At 40.5% G+C, this 25,686-nt stretch overlaps 1 protein-coding gene across 11 annotated transcripts in view; it reads left to right on the forward strand.

The window, feature by feature from the left end:
- Positions 1-25,686, forward strand: part of LOC146798903 (uncharacterized) — a 161,383-nt gene that overhangs the window by 49,407 nt on the left and 86,290 nt on the right. For 10 of the 11 annotated variants that reach the window (XM_085626253.1, XM_085626249.1, XM_085626258.1 and 7 more), the window contains 2 exons: positions 7,785-7,836; positions 10,320-10,463. In XM_085626253.1, coding sequence (XP_085482379.1) covers positions 7,826-7,836; positions 10,320-10,463 — 155 coding nt within the window. In that variant the 5' untranslated portion in view covers positions 7,785-7,825. Of the gene's footprint in view, positions 1-1,050; positions 1,121-7,784; positions 7,837-10,319; positions 10,464-25,686 lie in introns of those variants that run through there. The other variant, XM_085626256.1, reaches the window with a different exon arrangement.

Raw genomic sequence — 25,686 nt, forward strand, 5'->3', positions numbered from 1 at the left:
GGACCAGATTATGAAAGGGCTTGCCTTGTAGTTAGATCACACAAGGTGGCGAAAGGCAATGGAAGTCCTTATTTGGGAATTTACTTAGCCATGCAAAGCTGACTTGCATCGCTCTGCGTGGTTTAGTAAATCCAGATTAACGCAAGATATCGTAAATCGCTTCCTTGCATTACTCTACGTTGGGAAGGCATTCTATGGGTAGAGCATGGGTGTTCCCATGCGTCTAGCCATGGATTTTGAGACAATCCCAGATTTACTAAGGTTAGCAAACCTTGGATTGCATCAAAATGGTACGCTTTCCCAACAGAGGCGTAGCGAGGAGAAATATCTGTATTTCTCCTCGTTATTTCTTCTTTCTACGTGTTCTGCCTTTTATTTTTTGGTAAGCATTTTATTGATTTTTTTTAATCATATAGCATACAGAAATAACAAAACCGACCCAAACTTCCCTCTTCTCCCTTCCCTATGCCACCTCATGCCCCCCCCCCCAGTCACAGGTAATTCAATTAAACATGTGTCCCAAGTCCATCCTTTCCACATTTTAGCACATTTCTTAGGGCATCCTCTAGCTTTATATATTCCTTTTTCCTGTGTGTAACTCAGATCCATCTCCCTTTCCCAATCTTCTATCTTTGGAGGCCCAGCCACTCCACATTTACGTGCTAACTCCCTCTTAGCCAGAAGGAACCCCAAATTAATGAGTTTGTTATTACGAAGTGGCATCAGAATCAATCCATATACCTAATAAGGCCAGTGGCGCATTTGTCTCTATCTCCACTCCCTTAGAGTATGGAGGGAGGTCCCTGATTGTTTGAATTGTTGTAAACAAGAGGGATCAGATATTTTCTCAATAGTGTACTCCAGTATAATAAACTGTATATAGGATTTTAAGTTGTATTAGCTTATTACAGGCTTTGTCTTCTTCCATCTCTCCAATATCAGTCTGCTTTTATTTCTTAGTGTGTCTAAACCTTTCTGAGTATTTCTCATAAGAGTCTGATATGCAAGCAAAATAATTTTCTTTTCTAGGGGGTCCATCTAATAACCTATATTCCGGTGTGGAGGACTCCAAAAGTTTCATCTCTGCGATTTGCGCTTTCAGGGCCTGTCGCAACTGAAGGTATCTCAATATTTGAGAAGGCTGCATTTGATAATCTGTTTGAACACGTCCGCCAATGTACTTATTCCAATGAGGCCCCATTGTCTAAAACCTTTTAGTTTAGTGATTTCTCAGAGCCTTGTTCCAAGCCACATAGGGTCCCCAGAATCGGTCTACCTTTCCAACCCATTACTCTATGTAACTCATGCCACAGTTTCACTGGCAGTCTTGTGAATGGGGGAGCCTCCTTCCTAAATTCCTCCTATATAGGACATGTAGATAACCTTTCTCTCCCATCATTTTCCTATTCATTCGAAATGTTGGATGAGTTGCCAGTGCAAAGCCTCAAATGTTAATTATAGATACTTGCGTCACTTCATAATACCGCTTCACATAAGGTAGAGCTATCCCTCCCTCCCATGTGGAGCGCTGTAAATTAGCAAGCACTATTCTCAAAGTGCCACCTTGCCAGAGAAGTGTCTGCAAAAGTGTATCTACTACATTAAAATTGCTTAGGTATCCTATAGGGGGTATTTTGTTATATATAAATAAATCTAGGGAGTGCCATCATTTTAGATACTGTCACATTTCCCAGCAGCAAAAGAGGCATATCTTCACACATCTAAACATTCACCCCCAGTCAAGAGATCTAGGTTAAATTAATCATTATTTTGCTCACCATGCCACCCCAGTTTATACCTGATATATACAAATCAGTCTTGACCATGTGCCTCATGGGAACAGTCCAGCCTGAACTGCCAAGCCAGGTCCTCCCTGGACCGGAAACAGGCATCCTAGGACCGTTTTTGGGGTTTCACCCCTCTTCAGCCAGGATAGCTTGATTCCAGTGGCACAGTGAGCCCAGGACCCACGTCTGGAATACTGACATATCTGTAAATCCTTGCGAAATGGATGGGCTGTAGAGTAAATACGGCGCATCCATGGTGTCGCAAGGATGGCAGACTGAAAAGTGTTGGATTGTTGTTTTCACGCAGCGATGCAACACTTTTCATAAATGAGGCCCTGAATGTTTAAAGACCGGAGATTACCTCTGCTAGCTAAATAGGTAGCTCTCTGTTTTAGCACGGCCATTGTAAAATCCGGATCCAGACTCACGTTGGTTCCCTCCACTTGCCAGGGCCCATAGGATCTGGCTTAATGTAATAGTGCTTCCCTGTCCCTATAGTTTAGGAGACACACTATTGTCACTCTAGGAGGTACGCCTGGCTTCAATTTCTTGGCAGGGACTCTGTGGGTCCTTTCCACTGTAAACCATTTGGAGATCTTCCTCTCCATCACTGTATTAGCCAACCAATCTTCCATGTATATTTCCATGGCTGGGCCTTCAATCTTCTCCGGGAGACCAACCACTCTAACATTATTTTGTTGTGTATCAGATATGCCCCGTGGTGCTATGGGTGAATCGTCCCTTTCTCCCCTGCCTGCTATCCCACGGGTTTGTTGTGAGTTCTTTGTGCGCACCACCGTAAGTGCCTTCCTCTTCGGACCATGTGTATTGCAGTGGACATGTCTCCTAAATGTGCAGTTGGACGCTTCAGTTCTCCTCTCTTTACTGGGCTGAGTAATATGATTTCAGGGCCACCACCGACTGGGCTGTGGCAAAACAATTGGCGTCACCGCCCCCGGTGCACGAGCACCCTAGAATTAGCCCATGGACTTTAGCAGGACGGTTTCCCTTGAGTGGGGTCTTTGCAGTTGTTTTAATGACTACTCATAAGGTAGGGAAGCCTGCTACTTCGATCAAGATTTAAAAGGCCCCCTAGGAGTCTTAAGTAGAATGTAAGTAGGTTTGCTTCAACAAAACAATAAAGTTATTTCTTCAGCGTTCACAAGGCTGATCTATGCTTCAGTCCATGCAGGAGAGAAAGTATGTGCAACCTGGATAACTGTTGCAGTCTAACACGAAATTCATCCAGACTCCAGAGTTTGGTCCACTGGTCCTTTCCAGGAAGACAGTGGGAAGTGGTGCAGAACAGAAGCAATATATGTCTATATCGCCGGGATTCCAACAATGCACAGAAATCAACTTGCTCATTCATGCAGTCTTGTGGGTCCTTCCAGTCAGAACTCAGTACTTGACGTATTCACTTTTCCCCTCCATGCAGCAGGAGTACTTTACTGTTAGAGGCAGCCTTCTTAGAGGCCATGCGCCCTTCAGTGCCCTCAGTGTCTCCCATCCACACCCAAGACTACAAGCTCGAGACTCCCGATTGGCCGGGCCAACTCCAGCCCAGATTCCAATGTCTGCTTTCAGAACAATACCTCCGTATGTCCTGGCGGGGAGTCTCAACCACAGCTCTTCCCCGGGGCCATCATTCTGGGTTAAGTGTATAGTCCGCTCTCCCTGATTTGATCCAGGGGAAGGAGCAGAGCTGTGGAGTGGTCAGATCTTATCGTCCGAGAGGCAGTGGCCCCTTCGCAGCCCCTGGCTCCTCTGAATATATGCAGTAGAGCTACCGTTAGCCAGTTTTCTCTCTGACTGACAGCAGTCCGGCTCCAGACCATGGGGCCAATCCGGTCTGGTGCATTGCTCCCTACTCCTTCAGGCCAACATAAAGACTCGCTTCTCCTCTCTCCTGTATACCCACGGTGCCATTATATATGCCAGGGTCGCGGCTGTGGATCGTATCCGAAATGCCCAGCCAACCAGTAAGGGGGATTTATTTCACCTCCCTGTTGGGCATGGGGGCCCCTTCTCAAATGGGGATCCTTGGGCCAAATCTGGGGAACTGTTTATATGGATAACTGTCCCTCATAGCATCGCGGCATGCCGGAGCTCAGCAGCTAGGCAGCCACTGTCATGCTCCGCAGGCCACGCCCCCTACCTGTGCTGCATTCTGCTGCACATGTAGGAAGTGGAAAGTGCCCTTTCTGCACAAATACAATCCTGCCTGTAGCGCAGTTGGTGCTAGGCAGCACTTAGTGTGGCACATTTCTGCTCTCTCCTCATGCAACACAGCGCAGCAAGTTGTATTGCTGAGTTGCATTGCAAGACATTTTGATAAATCTGCCCCTTGGTTCCTACATGCCTGCTGTTAGGATCTGGGGATTGCAGAAGTGACTAGAAAGAATTTTCATGGCAGGTGGAGAAAATTGTCAAAAGCCATTTTTTCCCCATTTGGAGAATTGAGAGAAGGTTCTTTTGCAGCCCAGGGAGGGTGCAAGAAAACCAGATTTGTCCTACTTGGATATTTTTGCCATGCTGTGAACTTGTTCAGTAGGACCTCAAAGTAACAGAATCCATCTTTGTAAAGCTCTGCTCAGCTACAAATTCGAGTCTTGGCCTGGTAGTGAGTTTTGAGAACCAAAGAAAAGACCTAGGGCTCCATGTACGAAGCATTTTTGTGGTAGGAAATGGCTGATCAGGCCGTTTCCGACCGCAAAATTGCAATTACATATGTACAAAACACAAATTGTGATTCAGTAACACGTGAAAGAATTGCAGTTTGTGTTGATGCGATCCGGTATTTGGATGGGGCATCCTTTTCAAATATCGAATCTGAGTGGGATGTATGAATGTTTTGTGACCGAATTATTGTTGCAAAACATGCACAATTTACTGACTCTTTGAAGGAGGTAGTAACTTATTCATAAATGGGGAAAAAGTCCCCAGGGGACCTCTTCCCATTTGAGAATGGAAAACAAATCTCTTTTCACAGCAAGAAGCGGTCCTAGGGACTATTGCCTACACTTAGAAGTTAAACTGAAAAGTTAATTGTTTTGTTTTTAAACGCATCCCGGGATGCATTTTTAAGAACAAATTGCTTTATTAAAAAGCAATTACAGACATGGTGGTCTGCTGACCTCCGCAGGCCACCATCCCCGTGATGGATATGATTACTAATGGGTCGTAAATTGCATGAGGTAAGTCTATTTGCGACCCACTAGGAATCGCTAAAGAAACTTAAAATATGTTAATACGTTAGGAATACCGATTTTCTATTTGTCATTCAGAGAGAATCACAATTAAGAAATCAGTATTTCTAATGTTAGTACATCTGGACCCAAGTCCACATTTACTGGGTCGAGGCTGTAGATCTACTGGAGCGGTAAAGCCACCACGGCAGCTCAATAATATAGATTTTTCCGGCAAAGAGGTGATGGCACCAAAACAAGTCCCTTCAGAGGGTGCTTTATTAAAACCTATCTGATTTATAAGGGCCCCTGCTTGCTTAAAACTTTGCCCTTGTCCTGTTGGTAGGCTATTACCACCAAAAAGTAGACAAAGGGCTTCATTTAGAGTTTGGCAGACACGGCACCCTGGGGCATATTTGTCAGAAATTATGCATCGCTGCGTCAAAACTTCTTGCGCCTGTCTGAATAGTCCTTACAACACCATGGATGCACCATATTTACAATAAGGGGCTCCATGGTGCAAAATCCCAAGGATGTGTCATAAATTCTGACGTATTTGTGGGAAGGATGGTGCAAGATATCCAGCCCAAAAGTGGAGCATTGCTGAAGTTGGTTTTAAAACTGACTCAACTACAGCAATGCGTTAAAAAATGGAGGCAAAGCGTCAGTTTTGACTGACACAAGTTGCCTGTTCTTTGGAGACCAATGGATTGGAATGTTGAAAGGTGTAAAGGTCACCTTGCACTCCATTACATTGGTCATGGATGTCATGCATACAAGTGGGCATAGTGTACTTGTGTGTACCACTATGGTTATGTATATGTGACATAAGTCATTAATGGTGTGTAATGTGTGACCTACTGTGTTACCTACCTTATGTGTGCACTTAACTTTTATGGGATTGTGACTTGATTGCAAATTACACTGTTTCAAGTCTGATAATAACTTTATTTCGGTCAACTGACCTTAAAAGCAGAAAGTACAAATACATATATTAAAAGAAGTAATGTATACAAATTCATTAGTTTAGACAAATACATTAAAAGATGATTGAATTTACAAATACTATACGAAGACTTGTATTAATAACGACCAACATTTACATAAAAAGATAAATAGAGATTAAATAAAACATTGGAACAGAGCACCCTAGTCCTTCTAACATCCCAGCTTCACTTATGGGCTTAAGTTTGCCATTCACTGGCCGGTGATAGGGGATTCTGTTCAGAACTGGTTGTTAAGATAACTAGTCTAGATTCTTCTTTTCTTCTGATTCCCCACAAGTGGCCTAAATATTTAACAATTGCACAAGAAAACAAGGGTCTTGCATCTAAAAATACGTAATGCCACGCTGTGATGTCTAGTCCCCAGCTGTTTACATATAGGAGTAAGCCATTTAATTCTTGGAACAGAGTACGCTGGACACCCAAAGAAGACGTGGCCTACAGTTTTGTTCTGGGCAGGATAGGAAGAACAACCCCTATTATTAGAGGCATTCCATTGCCACGAACTCGTGAATTCATTAAAAAAACCAGCGTTTGCGATTAAAAATTCGCAAAACGGGATGTATGAGGCAAATTCTCATCGCAAATTTAAGGAATCGCTAATTTAGCGATTTCTTAATTTTGCGTCCGCATTTAAGAAATCGCAAATTGCGATTTCTTAAATGATATGTAACACGCACCAAAGCATTGCGAATTATCCTTAAGAAATCGCAAATTACCACCAACTTCTAGTTGGTGGTAATTTGCGATTTCTGTTAAAAATGCACTTTTTGGAATTTCACAAAGTGCCACGTAGCGCACATACATGCCCTTTAAGGAATCACAATTAAGGAATTGCAAAAGCCTATGCATGTAGGGATTCGCTTTAAAATTAGCGATTCCCAAACATTCCTTAAGTCGCAATTAAGGAATGCCTTCCCATCCATTCCTATGGGCCTAGAGGCCCATAGGAATGAATGGGAGATTGCATACGCAATTTGCGAGTAACAATAGGTACTCTCAAATTGTGCATGCAATTTCAAGGGTGCAAGGGTGTCTAAAGGACACCCTGTTGCACCCCTGAAATTGATCTGTGCGCACATGTTGCGCACACACATGCCCCAAAGGCATGTGTGTGTGTAACCTACGACTTTGAAAAATGCACTAAAGTGCATTTTTCAAAGTTTTTGCAAATTACCATCAAGTACAAATTGATGGTAATTTGCGCCCCCTATTAGCAAAATCGCAATTTGCGATTCCATAATGCATTGCATTTAAGGAATCGCAATTTGCAATTCCTTAAATGCAATCGCAATTTAAGAAATCTCAATGATTTGCGATTTCTTAAATTGCGAGAGGCTGACAGGTTGATGCATCGCAGAAGCCCTTTTTGCGAACGCTTACAGCCGATTTTGGTGAATCGCACCGTTTGCGCTTGCAAAAAAGGTTGATGCATGTACCTGTATGTTTTGGTCAAAAAAGATTGTTTGTTTGATTGGTAGGGGTAACCCCCTCTGAAATCAACAACCCAATTCCTGTCACTCTTGTTGTGTGTTCCTTCTGCAACACTGATGTTCTTTGTATATTGATTCCCACAGATCCAGGAGGTGGATTTTATTTCTACTTCTCGAAATGCCTTGTTTACCTCTTTAAACTTTAAATGAGAGATATATTTATGAAATTTAAAAGAATAAAATGCAGAACCATGGCATAAAGAAAACACACATCTTTCTTTAACGTATTCGCCACACATGAATAGCATGGTAATTAGATTGATAATACTGTAAGGTTGTATGTTTTTAATATAATACATTATTGTTTTTTAGATCTGGAGACTTAACATTCTAAATCAAACAGCATAAAGGATATGGAGTGGAGGTAAGACATATATAAATGACATCAGAAACTAAATACAAATAATGTAACTTTTTCTCGCTATTTTGTGCTTCTGAGCATAATTGTTTAATATCTAATGATTCTCTACAGCTGAATCCCTCACTTTTCTAAATATATCATAATTAAGGAATCAACATAAAGTTGCACAACATATTCATCAGATACACAGAGACACAGGCATGTGACACACTAAGCTACTTCTGTCATGGACTGATCATTATGTTTACTTGGTGCATCAATAACCATGTTTTTCTACCAAGGGGTGAGATGTTTTTTTGTCAGCATTTTTTGTCCTGGGGCCTGAGCAGATTATACAATGAAGCAAAATGTTTCTCAGTTTGTACAGGTATGGAGAACATCAACCATTGTTTTACAAGAAATCCAATTACAATACACATGCATCAACAACTTTTAGCAATGTGTGTGAATAATCAATGTGCAACAAAAGCAAACTGATATACACAACTCTTTATATTTTGTAGTTAATGACAAATGGTCACTGAAGTTTCAATCTCTAGAAGAATAGTGTTATTGTTCACATTAGTTTTGACACATCCAATGAGATTCTGTTGGAAAAGTGCACACACAAATCCTTTTCACTTGTCTAATGTCAGTCTTCAACCCCTATCGTACTTGTGGAACAACAACCCTAATAATGTATAACTAAGAGAAATGCAAAAGCCCATTCTTGTGGTTTTTTCATAGGATGAAGATGATAGTTCCATTGGAAGAGAAAGATGCCCTTTTCCATAAAATATAAACCACTTACTACCAAATTTTTACTTGGGTGATACCAGCGACTGTCCAAGTTAACAACTGACTAGTGTTGCTAGTGACCTTACTACCATCACCTTTGTGTTTTCCTTAGTGTGATATTGTAGGTGCAACAGACATGCCCAGATGTGGGGCCCTCGCTCACTGTGCCAAAAATACTCAAGCTATACCTCACTGATGATGAATGGCAAGGAATAAACCTGATTGGGGATGCTTGTGTTCCATTTTTGAGGGAATGTGGCTTGACATGTGTCCTAGCAGTTTCGTCTAGACTGATGCTTGAGGTGCAGAATCAATGTTGTTGTTGACATGACTGGTCTCTTTCTTAAGAGGTATAGTGCATAAATACAATTTATTGGTGTAATCTCCATCTGAATGGTGAACATATTCCGGGCTTTCTAACGCACAGATGTTTCTTCATTTAGTTGCCTTCTCTCCGCTACAGGAAATACTTTTGTGGAACCCGTGTATAAAAATCATAGTCTTCGATTGCTGAGTTTTCCAGCCTGCAGACGAGCCATGTTGCCGTCTAGCTAACACAAAAGAAACATCATTATGGAGTTTTCATTCAACTCTAGTTTGCTCCACCTCCACGTCCTGATGAAGACCCACCTAGATGGTTCCAAGTAGCTGCACTTTTTTGGGTCTAAATGTCGACACACTCAATATTTGCCTGTATTAAGACAATACCCCATTTGGGCATTTAAGACAATTTTCCTGCTGCCGTGTATATATGGGAATTCAAAACAATATCATTCTTGACAGGCAGCATGCAGTCGGCTGCAGCCCTATGATTTTTTTCTTGTATTGTATGTTTACAGTCACTGCACTCTCACTTGTCACGCAGGACAAGGACTTTTTTCACGTTCTCACTACTGGAGCAGCCTACAGTATATTGTACATTACTCTCATTGTACTTAATTATCTGTTTGGATCTTTTTTGCAAAATATATTTTTAATTTCCTAAAAGAAAGTTTTCTGGTGTTCAAAGCATTATTTATGTTTAATTGATCTACTCCGACTGGACCATTTGTTTATGGTATAAAACGCTACTCATGTACTGATGTTCACTCGGTTAACCCATTACAGTGTAATGAGGGACATTTCAAAGCATATTATGCATATAATTCTCACTTTTGATGAAAATGTGACACTTGTTCAGTGGATAACTTTCACTGTGCTACTGGCGAGAGAGTACTTTACTCCAGATTTTTGAAGCGATACAAAGCTACGCAAAGTGGTTTTCTGTGGCTTCATAAATCTGACTTAGAGGTTTGTGTCACACATGTACCACATTGCGTGATGCAAGCAAGCATGACATAAGCTCTCATACATATATGCCCCAAACTGTTTGGCAGATAATGTACCATGCTGCCATGTTGACTCTTCAGCGCTTTTAGGTGCACTACATAATAATTTTTTTACAACACCAAAATAATACGCAGGGCATTGTCCTGGATGGTACCCTAGGATAGGGAAATTCCTGTGGTCTTGATTAATATTTATAATCCTGTGTATCGCTATTTGTTGGTTAAACACCGGTTTAATCAGGGTAGTGTCCATGGGTGTTTAGGAAACAGGCAGTTCTTACATTAGTATAGAAGTGTGGAGATCTGAAACATTCTAGAATTGCTGTGTTTTTCACTCTCATTGGAAATTTTAGTCTGACAGTCTTTTTTTTATTTTATCAGGAAAGAGAAATCGTCTACCACTTCTCAGAATCACTCTGCAACGCCACAGAGGATATTACAAAGAACATTAGATGACCACCAGGAATGGGTACCAGATTCTGACTGGAGGGATTTTTCTGGAACTGGAACACGGAAGAAAATAAGGCAAGTTAAAATGGTAACTTCACTTCAATCGAAAAAACAATGCATAATGCAAAAAATCAATATATAAAGTCTGATAGAATTCAGATCAAGCAGCCAGAATGGAAAGGATCAAACATTATGTAAAAAAAAAAAACTAGAAATTCACTGAAAAGAACAACTGTTAAAGTAATGTTATAGTTAGGTGACAATTTCAGTGACAATGTAACGATTTAAATGAGCAAAAACATTGATATTCACCAGTTGAAGTATTCTCAAGTAACAATAACTTGCGCCCTAAGGTAACTATTGCTCGGGTCCCACTGTGCACAGTTTTCTCATCAATAATTTTATTGCGCTTGTTGCAGTGATAATGTCATAGAAGATGTCATGAGTAATGTAATATGTGGGGTAATTAGCAGTTCGTGGTGAGGGCACAACTTTAGGGTCCTCTTCATAGGGGATGCCCTCCACCAAAACTACCCCTAGTTCACTGCTCCCTTTTTTGTATAACTTATTAGCTTATGCAGCATGTGAAGCCTAAAAGGGTATGATATCGAGATATATATATATATATATATATATATATATATATATATATATATATATATATATATATATATATATATATATACATCCACCCACCCACCCACATATATATATATATATACACACAGACACATGTCCCACTCAGACACTCATGGACCCACTTGGACTCTCATGTACCCATTCACAGTCTCTCTCAGACATTCATATACTCACTAACAGACCCACTCGGACACTAATGCACCCACTCACATACCAATACGGACACTCGTGCACCCACTCACAAACCCACTCAGACACACTGATGCACCCACTGAGGAAAATAAAAATTTATGAGGCCTATATGTCCCCATGTGCCCCCCCAACGCTTATGTGCACATGCATGTAACCTATGCATTTCCCCTCCATGGCTTTTCTATCATGATGCTTATGCTATAAACGTGGCCTGCCATCATCCAGTCTCCCATGAGAGAAACGACAAAACTGTATTGAGGTCTACACGTTTTGCATCATGTTTTCCTGCACCACATGAAAACCCGTGTTTTGTGGCTCAGCCAGACCCGAGAAGAGGTTTCAGGCCTCAGACGTTCAGAAAGCTGCAGCTGCGTATCCTTGGCCTTGCACACTTGGGCCTCAGCCAAAGGGGCCCTGTCAAAGGTGCCGAGACAGTATTGAGCACGGTTATCTGCTTACTCCTACAGAGCCGCATTCCTGCCTGGAGAAGGAGGGATAAACATAACATAACCCATCTGCAAAGGAGAAAGCCTAGCCTTTCTGTCTCTTTCTGTGAGATTGCAAAGCTCACGTCAGTAAAAAGCCCATAGCCCCCATGTAAGGCCTCTGCAGTAAATGAAGTAAATGAAGAAATAGATGCCACATCGGCTCTTGGTGATGGGCAACCTATGTCACAAATCAGTCCCTGCTCCAGACATCGGATATCAGATAAAACAAGATGTGCTGGTCGTCCTGACACTGACACTGAAGGCCCCACTGAAGGCCTCACTTCCAGACTCCCCGGTTGCACAGCAACCCTTCCCCACGTCAGTTACACGTCATGCTCGAGTTGAGCACAAGTAAGGCAAAGTTCCAGTACAATTCCAGCTGATCACGCAACCCCCTCCAGGTATCCACCCACCTATGACAATTTACCTATTATCATCAAGTGGACGCCCACATGAACGCCCACCTTCACGCCTACTTACACGCCCACATGCTCTTATCTCATTCTCTCTTGCTCTTCTGCTTACGTATATTATAGAAATGTATATATACTGTACTCTGTGAATAATGTTTTGAGAATACTTTGAGACCCTTCCTGATCCCTTGTGGTGATGGTACTATTCTCCCTATGACTCGAGTTATTGGAATAAAACCCTTTTGAACCTGATACCACAGACTCAGCCTCTTGCTATATGCATGATCATATTGATATTATAGAAAATCCGAGTTCGTAATATTTTATTTACGACACCACTCACTGACTCACTCAGACGCTCATGCATCCAGTACAGACATGCTGAAAGACTCAAGCACCCACTCGCAGATCCAGTAAGACACTTGTGTACCCACTCACAAAGCCACTCAGAGACTCACACACCCACTCATAGACCCACACAGACACTCATGCATCCACTCAGTCACTCAGAGACTCACACAACCACTCACAGACCCACTCAGACACTCATGCACCCACTCACTAACCTAGTCAGAGGCTCATGCTTCAAGCACACACTCAGTGACAGAACACTGATGCACTCACTCACAGACCCACTGAGACACTCATTCACCTACTCACACACCTACTCAGAAGGTGATGTGTACTCACAGATACACTGAGAGACTTATGTATCCACTTACACACACACTTAGACACTCATAAAACTACTCTAAGATCCATTGTCGAGTGCATAGAGTGAAACTGAAAGATATAAATCTTAAATGTGGTGTTGAAGCATTGAATTCCCGATTTTGATTTGCGGATCCACGACTAAGTCATGACTCCAAAAATCTTTTATTCAAAAAAAGGTTTAAAATGAAAATTCTTGAGTGTTTAGTAATAGGGTGGGCCTTAGAAGAGCCTTTGGGCTTATTGTGCATACATGATTACTATACATAATACAGGCTATTGTCTTTCAAGTTGTCATGGAATATTATGTGGCTGTTCTCAGAGAAATGCACTATATCACTTCTATATATATGTTCCATGTCAATGCACAAGTAGTTTTTGTAGATGGAACCCATGTTGTTGTCTCTGAGGAATGCAGAAACAGTTTTATTAACATGTTTCCTGCCTTTTTATAATTGTGGATTCAATTTGTATGACCATTTCAATTTCTGCCTTTGACAAATGTTGGAGTACACCAAGGCAGTGTGAGGGAAAAGCGCCATTAATTGGCCAAAGGTACCCTTCATTGTGACTTCCAAACCTACCCCAGTAATTGTGCCTAAGTCATTGCCACCATAGTGCACAGTTGAGAGGTTTGGATGTTGGCAATCTGCAGTGTTCCCAACTAAAGGTAGTAATTGCTGCCCCTTTAACCCACTCTGGCCAATCCAAGTAATATCCACATTAGGCAAACCACTCTGGACCAAAAAACATAGCTGTGACCAACAATCCAAACTTAAACCATTTTGAAAGAAGAAGCAGAAGAACACAGGAGAAGGCTGCAGCTGAATAAGGCAGTTGGTAGCAGGAAAGAGAGGTAAAATGGAGGAGTAGACCTGGTTTAAGAAAATGATGTGGTGTAAATAATTTGGTAGCTAAAAATAGGTAGTGATTTAATAGGTAAAGTAAGTAGATCTGTGATTGGCTCTGGATAAATTTAAGGCACGTTATGCTATTCTGGATATGCTTACATTGTCAAGCAGTCAACTGCACCTGCTACAGTTGAACTTGAAGTTTGTATGATCCTGTTAGAAAGTGCTGTGAGTTTTTGATTACTGGTACAGTTGGGTATTTGAAAGGAGGTTGATATGGCAACTGAGGTAAAGCAGTGTGGGGAAGGGTTCCAAATACATTGTACTTTAAAACTAGAAAATAGAGTATTTTAGAAATTGTATATATTGTGAAATAGCAATTTCCTAATTCAGTACTATGATAGGATCTCAAAAGTAGTTGAAAAATGATAACACCATCAATCTAAATGCTTTAAGGGACTTCCATATGGATTCACAACCCTGTCGCACAGTTACATGGGGGTCCGCGCTGGGCATTGCGACGGAGTCGCAAATCCACCCACACACATTATCAGATTGGGCTTCTTATCAGGAGACTAATAAAGGGTTAAAAAAACTGACTAAGCAAAACCAGTATAAGAACAGGAAAAATTGAGGAGAACGTTTTGATTTGCAAACTGTATGAGGATCAGTGGAAAAAAAGAGGGAAAATTGCCATTGCTGGTTCTTTCTTACAGAGAATGGTACTTATCATTTTCCATGAGAAGAAATTTGAAGCGAAAGTATGTTAAAATTTGCCGACCAACAAAACTAATTGATAGGTATGTTAAAAATGCAGACATTGATAATGTATCTAAAATTATAAGACTTATAAGAGTCAGTTAAATGTCATACATTTTGAATAGTAGTTAGATAACCTGTAACATATCTTTAGAGGGCATGACATATTTGATTATATATGAAGTGAAGTGCTTATGGAACTACTTAATCATTTGAACAGTAACAGATATATACATGTAAACAGTCTGAAATATAGGCGTTTGAGAAATGAAACAGCCTCTAACAAAAATAGTTATTCACTGAATCATATAGTTGGAATTAGGTGGCTGAAAAGTTTGCTAGTGGCCAAGTGAATATTTTTATGTCCTACATATAGTTTCAATACCTTATCAGCAATTGGTATAGTTAGTTTATTTGTAAGGCTGTAGTTCAGTGGTGTAGGTAAGACATGTTTCAAGTTTGATTGAGTTACATGCGGCCTTCAGATCCATATGTCCAGTTATAGATGCAGTCTCCCACCAATACTGGAACATTAATGGAGGGAGTTGCAAACACAGTTAAATATGCCATTACTCACTACTACAGCCACAAACCAATCATGCAGGTCCTTACAAACAGTCTGAGAGTCCCATTGAGTAACCAAGAGATCCAGAGACATACCAATGTACTTAATTACATATCCAATAATAACACACCCATGTAGGCACTGAAACACTCATGTAAGTATGTACTGAAGAATTGACACTAACAAGTTACAGATGCAGACAAATAGGCCTTTAAACATGTCTCAGGGCTGCTACAGTAGGGCATGTATATGCAGTTTTCCTACTAGGCTGAGTTAACATTTAAAACATGTTGGTGAGTCTTAAACTCCTCTTCTACTACATATAAGTCACCACTGAGATAGGCTGTAGGCTGCAGGTAGGCCATAGGGCAGAGAACTATGAGCTTAAAAAAAAGACACATTGGGGTATATTCACAAGACCGTGTGATAACTACCGCAAGAGTAGCTTAACCCAACTCTCAACATCGCAGCCTATCGCGGGCAAATTACGCCATGCCAATCAAGTATTCACAACGCAGCGGAAGCATGCGATAGTCACCAGATAACGCGTCAAATGGCCACGCAAAAATCAACGCCACGCTGTAAAAATGCGAAACGCGAACGCAAAAAATCATGCGATTAGTACATAATAGGGCAGTGGGATTGAAACTACCTTTAAGTCCCTAGTAAATAATAGGGCATGGCAGTTTAGAGGCCAGCAGCCCTTTTTGCGCTTGCATGGGTGCACTGCTAAAGCCTGAGGTCAGTTTATAAGCAGCCCTGGGTTGCAGGACTGCTTTTAAAATGCAAATTGTGCCCGAACTAGACTTTGGTGTTTGGGGCACTTAAACATTGATACACTACATTTTCTGGTTATATTAGGTACCCCCAGGACTTACTCTAGTGGTCCCAGGGGTGAGGGGTCAGGCATTAAAAATGAGGACCCTTATAAAATGAGTTTTAGATGCTCTGGGTTAAGTGAAATTGCACATTTCACTCTCAGTATAGTGGGCAAGTGCTTCCAAAATTCGACTTTTTCACTAGGAGCACTTTGGAGTGAGGATCTGCAATATTATTATATATTCAGAACCCCTAATGTCTCCCCTAGGTGTTCTAGGTTTGGGGGGTGCTGTAGATATAGGCAGGGTCCTTATAAAAAATGTTTTTATAAGCCCTGGTGTTGGAAAAAATGTCCCAAGTAATTTTTCCCATTGCAAATCCCCTGCCACAGATTTTAATATGACAAGAATTTAATAACTAATAATTCCCGCTAGGAGAATCATAAAAATACCATTCAAGGACTTCCTAGAATGGTGTTGATAAATCCAACAATAGGGCATTGTTGAATTTCTCCTAAAGTGTACAGACAAAAAGTTATAAGGCTTTCTTGTCTATAAGCCAAGATTCAGCCTTTCAGTGGTCTGTCCTTATTGGTCAGAGTTAAGTGGATTAGCCAGGCTCCTTTGATGAGGTGATAAATAGCCTCTGGGGTTAGAAAGGTTTTCTGGGAGGGTAGGGTTCAGCTACATAGGAATGTCAGAACGGGGGGAGGGGTCGTAAGAAATATTCTTCAGTGGAAGGAATAGACAGGCAGGAAAAGCCAGTTTCATTTACGTTTTGAACCTAGCCAGATGGTAGGATTAAGGAAGGAATGAGCAGATGCAAGGGGAGAGACTTTGGAGATTAACCTTCCTGGACGTGTGTTTAGCCAGCTCTTCTCTCCCTGCTAGAAAATCAGCTATGATGAATTTTGCAGAAATGGTGCTCTTTGGGAGAAAATAGTGCCACACTTTGGAGGATGTGGTCATAACCTTGGAAGTTGCCCTGCACCTCATTGGACAGGAGTGCCCTCCTGCTTGACTCAGAGCACTTGGAATAAGTATCTGAGAGGGCCAGAGCCTCTCAGATCTGTTGCTTGAAACTCAAGGAAGAAGTAGGGTACATGTTGAGAAGTTTGACTTGCACCAACCATGCACCTGCTGCACAATCTAGAACTACAGGCTCCCTTGCTTCAAAAGGACTAAAGAGTGGACTCCCTGCGAGCTACAGGTTAACAGAGCCTACCTGGAACATCACCACCAAGAATCCTCAGCCTGGAGTACAACCAGGGCATTTGTAAGGTTTTTGTACAAGTGGATTGTGGGAACTGAAGCCCCAAACTTTCAAGGACCATCTTGGAGCTTCCAGTCCCTTGGAGTAAGTTTTGGACACTTTGGGACCTTACAGGGAACTTCAGGCAGATGTTCCAGACGTTTGAAGAACTTTGAACAACTTCATAAGTGGACCGACTCAAATTGGCCAGCAGCGGCGACAGTCAACCACGAGCTGGCCTGCTGTCCAGGCTCGTCCCGCTGAAAAGCTCCAGAGGTCCAACTTCCAGAGTTTGACTGGGAGTAAGCTGAAACCCAAGACAGAGAACTCACTGTATCCAGCCTGGTGAAGAGCAGCAAGAGACCCCTGGAGAAAAAGCTCCATAAAAGTGATCAAGTCTGAACATAGGAGAGGTGATTGGGACCAACCGCGAGAGCCAAGCCACCCACCTTCAACTGCGCACCGGCCTGGATCCCTGGTTCGTCTTGCTGGAAAGCTCTGGAGGTCTGTCTTCCATAAGGTTGACTGGGAGCTCGGCACAAGGCAAGCAAGCGACACATCACTGAATCAGGACTGGCTGAGAGCTTCGAAGGACCCCGGGAATAAAAGCTTCAGAAAAGTTTCTAAGTCCAAAGGTAAAAACTTTGACTGAGACCTACCGCAAAGGGGTAGCCGCACACGACTCCATCGCGATCAGCCCGAATCTTTGACTTTGTCCCGCTCTAATGCGACCAAAGTTCCCAATAGGCTCGATAGGTTTCTATGTGCTATGTAGTGCTAAATCTTTAAAAAATCATATCTCCAGTTCACTACATTGGATTGTTTTCACTTTGTCATTTTAAAGATAAAAATATTTTTAAATATTATAAATTGGTGTTGGAGTTTTATTGTGAGTGGGGTCTTAATTATTTACTGAATTGGCATTTTTAAATGCTTTACATACCTGTCTTTGAAGTCAAGCCTGCCTGCTCACAGCCAAGCTACCAAGGGTGAGCATGGGAATAATTTTCTGACCTGTACTGAGCCCTATATTGTGTTAGTGGCCTTATTGCCAGTGGTAGATATATATTTACCACTACTAATAACCCACTTTCCAACAGAGATAGACAGTACCATAGAGTAACTAAGATTTTCAGAGATATACCAACACATTTACATACATATCCAGTGTCACAGCTACACTACACTTACGTATACAGCACTACCACAACTAGTTGCACACACAGTTACATACCCTAACAGGATCTAAGATAGCTACTAAGCTATGTACACAGACACTTGTATATAGATTTACACACACCCATTGAGTTACTAAGAGAGCCACTCTTTTACTGGCATTCTTACTTACAGAAACATTTACACATCCATACAGGGACTCATACAGTCAGTCAGATTTGTACTCCAGTCCTGAGACAAGCAACTCACCCATCCAGACAAGTAGCTGTTTATATGTCTGTGAGGCCTAGTAGTGCAGAGCCTGTGTGTCCACTTTTACTGCTTTATCAACTTGGCATTTAAAAGCCTTTGTCAGGTGTTAAAGTACTCTTCTACTACATATATGTAAATGTGAAGGTAGGTAGGCCTTAGGTATTTGTACAGGAAATTAAATGGTTAAATTATGTAATTTTGTAATGTATAATAATAAGCTAAATATATATAGATATATATATTTTTTGCAGAGTTATACTTCTACTTAAAAACAGATACTTGAAATGCAACAGAAAGAAGAAAGAAACAGAGGAAAGGATACGATCTGCTCACAACAGAGAAAGAAAAGGGACAGAATGTGGACAATCTGGTTAAAGAGAAAAGAGCTGCTGATAAGAAAACTAAGACTTTTCTTAAAATAGTTTCTGGAAAGCTACAAAGTGAGCAAAACCAAGTTAATAAAATTGGAAGTCGCAAATTAGCCTAGAAAGGTATACAACTAAGTGATAGCAATAATAATAAATCATATAAGAAAGGCAATAATTTACCAAAGAGATAGACAGTTGAAAGAAATTTGAGTGACAATGTTCCGTAGTAGGGTACTCAGAATCTCATACGAACTTTGAAACCGTATAAAACGAGAAGAGAAGCAGTCAAACTAAAGGAGCGTGTTGAGGCTGTAGTTGATGAGGCATTTGTCCTGAAGAGGAAGCTATTTATTTTGATAGTGAGGAGAATGAGAACACTGGATAAAACAATGTTTTTCTATGAGAAAAGAAGCCAAAAGAAACGACTTGTGAATAGATGTAATTTTTTCAAAGTTGTCAGTGGTGAATGGAAGCCTACTTCTTTAATGGACACAGCTGCTTTCTAGAGAACACATTTGTGCTTGCGGTTGAAACTACTGGTTGATGTTATTAGGTGAAGGATGGAACTCCCATTCCAAAAGAGGAGATGGTCCCTAGGAATTTTTAAGAAGTACTATTACGGTAAAATAGAGTGAAACAAGATGCCAGCTAGAGCAGTACATAATAAGGTAAAATTTGTTTCTTTTTCACAAGAACTACAAAATCTGAATGTTTATGAATCCATTCTCATACAATGTGTGTCCTCGTTTCAGGCTGTAGATCGTATGGAGCCTAAGACAGGGAAGCTGCCACCAACTGACCTTCAGAAAGGCCTCAAAGGAAGAGTTGTCTACTTACCGTTAGATTTTAAACAGAATATGGAAACTGTTGGTGTACACAGACAGGCTCATGAACCAGTTGTGATTCTAGCAAATGGTGTGCCTAAAAGAGTAAATAAAAAAAAGTGACATTATACCTGGTAGACAATAATGTTTAATACAAAAATGTTGATTTTGGTCAAGATATGACACATGTAGAGGATGAAACATCACCATCAAGTGGGCAGATTGAAAAACTGGTTCGAACCAGATAAAAAGAGATTTAGGAATATTAAAGCATCCATCCTCTGCATTCTAAAGACATCATCGGTGATGCTACTGATCTCTTTCAAATGAAGCAAGCAAAAGGAGCTCCCATGAGTGTGTGGGAGAAAAGTTTAGAAGCTCCCTCTTTTCCACAGCTGTTTCCCACTGGAGAAGGTGGCAGGTTTGATACCTATCCTGTACAGATACCAGCAGCTGGATACCGGTCAATCAGATTATACTCAGAGAATCCAAGATTTCGACAGTATAGTCCCTACATATTTCATCTTCGGTTTGAGTGTGACTTGTCTGGACTTTCATATGCTGTTAACCATATACTGAAAACCGGTGTTAATCTTCAAAATCTGTCAGCTAAGGAATCTATTTACAAAGTTCATGCGAAGGACAAAAACTTGGAGTACAACTTGATTAATTTGATGGTGTGCCAACATGGCAACCAGGAGTATTGGTATAGCTGTCATGGAGAACTGAAATGCATATTGAGAAATCTATGTACACCTACTTGGTTTCTGACACTCAATTGTTCTGATTACGCCTAGGATGACCTGCTTGAATTTTTTGCGAGAAGCAAACTCAAACATAAATGACATCAAAATGAAGACATCAGGAAAACGTTGATCCTTGTATGCTGCAAAAGTTTGCAGATATTTTAACCACAGATTTCAAGCCATGACGTTTTTCATCTCCAACAAAAGTAAGCCTCCTCTTGGTGAAGTTACTGATTTCTTTTTGCGCAAGGAGAACCAAGCAAAAGGTGCTTCTCACATTCACATGCTGTTATGGATAAAAGATGCACCAAAGTTTGGAACAGACAGTGATGAGTCTGTATTGTCTTTCATGCAACAGTAGGTGACGTGCGCGATCCCAAGAGATGGTGAGGAAAATGGCTTGAGACAACAAGTACTACAGTTTCAAACTCATAGATGTGGGAAGTATTGTCATTGAAAATACAGATATAAAGGAACATTTTACACAGGAGGTCAATTTGGATTCCCATGACCTGCGATTTCACAAGGAAGAATGGCCAGATTTATGTCTGCAGTCAGACATACTTTGACACCGAAAACACAGAAAAACACATACAACCTAAAAAGAACAGAGGCCTCCAAATATATAACGACAGTCTTGTGATTCTGAAGATGTGGAATGCAACTATAGATCTACAGTTTGTTGGAGACAACTCCTTTGCTGTTGCTTGGTACATCACTTCATACATTACAAAATCAGAGATGTAGTGGATGTGGGAAGAGACTTTTGCAGAAAAGAGTCTATCTAAGAAATTATACAGCTTCAGCTTAAAACTGCTTTCCCATCGAGAGATGGGCTCCTATGAGTACTGTGACCGGCAAAGCTCAGCCAGTTTGTTCTCCCAGTCAAGGGTAATTGTTTAGGTAAGTCTAGGCCTAGCAAGTACATGGAACAGAGTGTTAAAGTCTTTCCTATAAGATCAGTATCTAGCGGAGTTTGACCCAGAAAGTACAGACATTGTGAAGACAAATATGTTGGATACATACTATCCAAGGAGTCCACATCTAGAAGACATGTGCCTTTATGAAGTACTTCAACACTTCAGATACAAAAGAAATGTGAGAGAAAACATAGAAGAAGGAAAATATGCAGTAGTTGGATGTGATGGTTGTTTGGTGAGACATAGCAAGTGAAATCGAATTAACAACAGAAAACTGAGTTGCCAAACTGCAGACAGAAGAGTTTTTCTATTTGGCACTTCTGCAACTGTTGAAGCTTTGGTGTGCTGAATCACAACTACTTGGAGACTATGAATGCTACAAAGACCCTTTCAATGCTGTAAAAGGCATCATTCAGTGTCCAGTCTTTTTAAACTATTTGCAAATGTTTAAAGATGAGATTGAACAAGAAGAAACCTCTGCTGCTGAAGCAGCTGAGCAGAGTTCACAAAGCAGTCAAAGTTCTGCACTTCTAAGACAAGATCGACTTGAACCAATTATTCAAAATGAAGCAACCTTAGCCATGATTGAGGTGGAGACTGCAATGCAACAAGCACAAGAGGAAAGTGTTGATTTCGAACATTTAGTAGTACAACTGAACAATGAATAAAGAGAAATTTTCATCAAAATAAAAGATAAAACAGAGAATGGATTTCTGCATTAGAAGAACAAATGTGAATGCTCTTCATTTAAACCAATTCTACTATACACCAGGGGTCAAGCTGGCAATGGGAAAGCTTTCTAATTCAAGTTCTCATTGCTTGTGTACAGAACAAGACAGGTTCAAATGTATCATGTGTAGTAACTGCAGCAACTGGATTAGCTGCACACAACATTAATGGAATTACTTTACTGCGACTACTTATGCTACCTGTTGAACATGACAAACTAGAACACCAAAAGCTATCTGGTGGAGCTTATCATGAAGTGTCAAGAGTAAGGAAGAAACTGAAGCTTTTAATCATTGATGAGATAAGCATGGTTTTAAACATAATGCTTGCCTTCATACACTTAAGAATGCTCCAGATTTGAAAAAACGAGTATAAATGTTTTGTTTGGAGGTAAGCATTTAATTGTCTTAAGTGACCTACTACAAATCACCTCCGTGAAAAGACAGCCTGTTTTCAAGACACTTCTACATAATGAAACAAGAAATTTTGGGTGAAGTATTGGCAATGTAAATATTTGGTTAAACTTTGAATACAAGGAACTAGTGAAGAATATGCATCAGTCATCTGATGTGGAATATGGACATATTCTTAAGGATATTACGTAGGGGTTTGAACAAAGGAGGGAAAATATGCATTGGTAAATTGGTTTACAAAGAAATTATTTTAATCTGACAACACAACTGCACAACTAATGTACAATTCAATTGAAAAAGACAAAACCAAAGTCTGTTTAATGCCTACACTCGAGTGCTCTGACTTCAACTGACAATTTTTGAAGCTGGAGGAAGAAGATATTTTGGAAATTACAGCTATCGATAACATGGAACACTAGGCAGTTACAATACTACTTACTGAGAAACTACAAGCAAAATTGGATTCTTTGGAGGATTCTGTGTCGAGTACTGCAGGATTAGAAAAGTATTTACACGTGTGCAAAAAGTGTTGAGTAATTTTACAATGTAATTTAAATGTGGAGTAAGGGCTATTTAATGATGCTATGAGTAGGGGTGGGCGGAATTTGCGTAATTGCGTTACGCAAATCTCCGCGAAACGGTAAAAAATCTCCGCGAACACGCAGAAATTCCGCGAACACGCGGAATTGCTTGTTCGCGATGCTTTTTTCCTGTTCGCAATTGCTGTTTGCATGCTCGAGGAGAAATATCTCGCGAACATGCATTTTGAGAACGCGAACAAGCAAAAATTTCGCGAAATCGCGGAAAGCAGACTTTTGAGCAATTTCGCGTTCTCCGCGGAACGCGAAATTCCGCAAATTCCGCAAATTCCGCGAGCGGAACGAAATTTGCCGCCCAGGCCTAGCTATGAGCAAAGTTAATGACTTCATTAATTTTCCAAATAGGGATGAGGTTGAGTACTTGGCCATAAAATTTGATCAGATTGAGGTGTGAGGCAGATTGGTTGATGTAGTGCACGTTTTTTGCTTGAAAAGGACATATATGTGCGACATCAACAGTTTACAGTGTCTCTAGCATACGCTGTAGCTATCCATAAATCTCAAGGTTAAGTGTAGACACAGCTTTGATAAATATTTGAAGTACAGTATTTAAAGAAGGTATGCATTATGTAGCATTATGACGAGTTAGAACATATTCCGGTTTGTTTTTTTGTTGAATTTGATAATAAGAAATTTAGTGCTGATGCAAGCTGTACCAGATAGTATAATAGGTTAAGAAGCCTTTAGACTCCTCATTTAGGTCAGTACCCTATTTATGAGAAACAGGTAATCTGTCAAAAATGGAAGCTTATAAAAGAGACAACTGATGTTCAAGAAAAGAAAGCAAAGCAGCACAAGCTGGAATGTGTTAAGAAGCAAAAACTAGAAAGTGAGGGAGCTATTGTAGAATACCTTTTGGAAAATAGTTCATGCGTCAATTGCTATACGAATGTTCTCAATGTACTGTTTCATTTACCACGTCTTGTAAATGAAATTGAAGAAAAACCAGATGAGAGTTTGTGTGCTGCGCAATATCATTTGCTCCAACGTTTACTCAGTGACAGCAATGTAATGCATTCACCTCAGGCATTCAAGACCTTTTAGATGCATGTAGCGGGTGATTTTAACTGTGCTAAATGTGTTTTTGAATCTGGAGAACCTTGTGGATATTGCGATAAATTTGGTGACAGGATCTCCCATTTTTCTCATGATTTGTATGGAGAAACTATTAATATGACCTTGTAACTTAACATCCCCCCTTAGAGAATGGGGAATCAAATATACAAACTTTTGTAGGAGCAAGGTCATCTTCAAACATTGATCATATCATTGTATCAGCTAATTGCAGCGAACTGGTGGTAAAAGTGCGGGTCAATATTAGCTTATTTAGCGACCACCATTCTCTAACAGTGTCATTGAGACTAAATCTGACACAAAAAGACTTTGGAAAGGCTGCTGAAAATGATATTATCACCCAGGGGACAAATGGTGTTTCTATTAAATGGATGGGGGTGAACCCCACCTCATTCATGGAAAACCTTAAAACAAAAAAACAAAAAGATCTGGACACCTGTTTAGATAGTTCCTCTATGAATACTGCAATCATAACGGCCTTTTGTAATATCACTAGTGAAATTGCCAATTATCTAACAACTAAAAGAAGAAAGAAGATTCATGATTGTAACCCAAGATGGTTCAATCATGAATGCTAAAAAACTGAATGGGGATCTGAAACTGGCCCTCAAACAAAAGCCAAGGGATAGTGCTAGGATCATTACGTTGAGGAGAATGTATAAAATTACCCTGAGAGAAAGGAAAAGGGAGATTCATGAAGGCGCTTGGGAGAAATTAATACAGGCGGCAAACTTGAAAGATTCTGAGCTTTTCTGGAAAACAATTAATCACCCTTTTTTTTTTAAAGAGAACTCAGGATCAAACATTGACATAGTGATACCTCCAGAAGATTGGATATCACATTTTGAGGGTATTTTAATCCAGATGCTAAAAAAGTAATCAGGAACAAAAAAGGTGATTTTATATTGGTGGAACCCATAAACTCATCATTCATAACGTTAGAAGAGATTGAACTAGCCCTGCGGAAATTTGCGAATGGAAAAGCTGCAGGCTCAGACGGGGTACCCATCGATGTATTTAAGCATAAAACTGACTTTTGGATACTGATTTTATTGAATATTTTTAATGCCACCCTCGGGGGCATCTTACCAGCAACTTGGGTTGAAAGTATTATTGTACCCACAGGCCAATATCCCTTCTTGATTCCACGTCAAAACTTATGGGACGAATTATGCTGGAAAGACTCAAAAACTGGGCTAGTGAGAATAATATTCTAACTGATGCCCAGTATGGTTTCAGAAGAGGCATTGGCACAGTAGAACAGTGCCTATATTTAGAACTATTAATAGGGAAATATACCTTAGCTAAGGAGGGAGCACTACACCTCTGTTTTGTTGATCTTACTAGCGCTTTCGATTTAGTCAATCCTTGTAAATTATGGGAAACATTGAAAGCGCTAGGATCACCCATAGATATAATTATTTATCTATCCCAGATCTATATCCATTTAACATCTAGGGTTCGGTTTGGAAAAATGGGGGAATGCACACCTGATTTTAGGGTCATGCG

The sequence above is a fragment of the Triturus cristatus genome, chromosome 9, assembly GCF_964204655.1.
Source record: "Triturus cristatus chromosome 9, aTriCri1.1, whole genome shotgun sequence".
NCBI classification, from domain to species: Eukaryota; Metazoa; Chordata; class Amphibia; order Caudata; family Salamandridae; genus Triturus; species Triturus cristatus.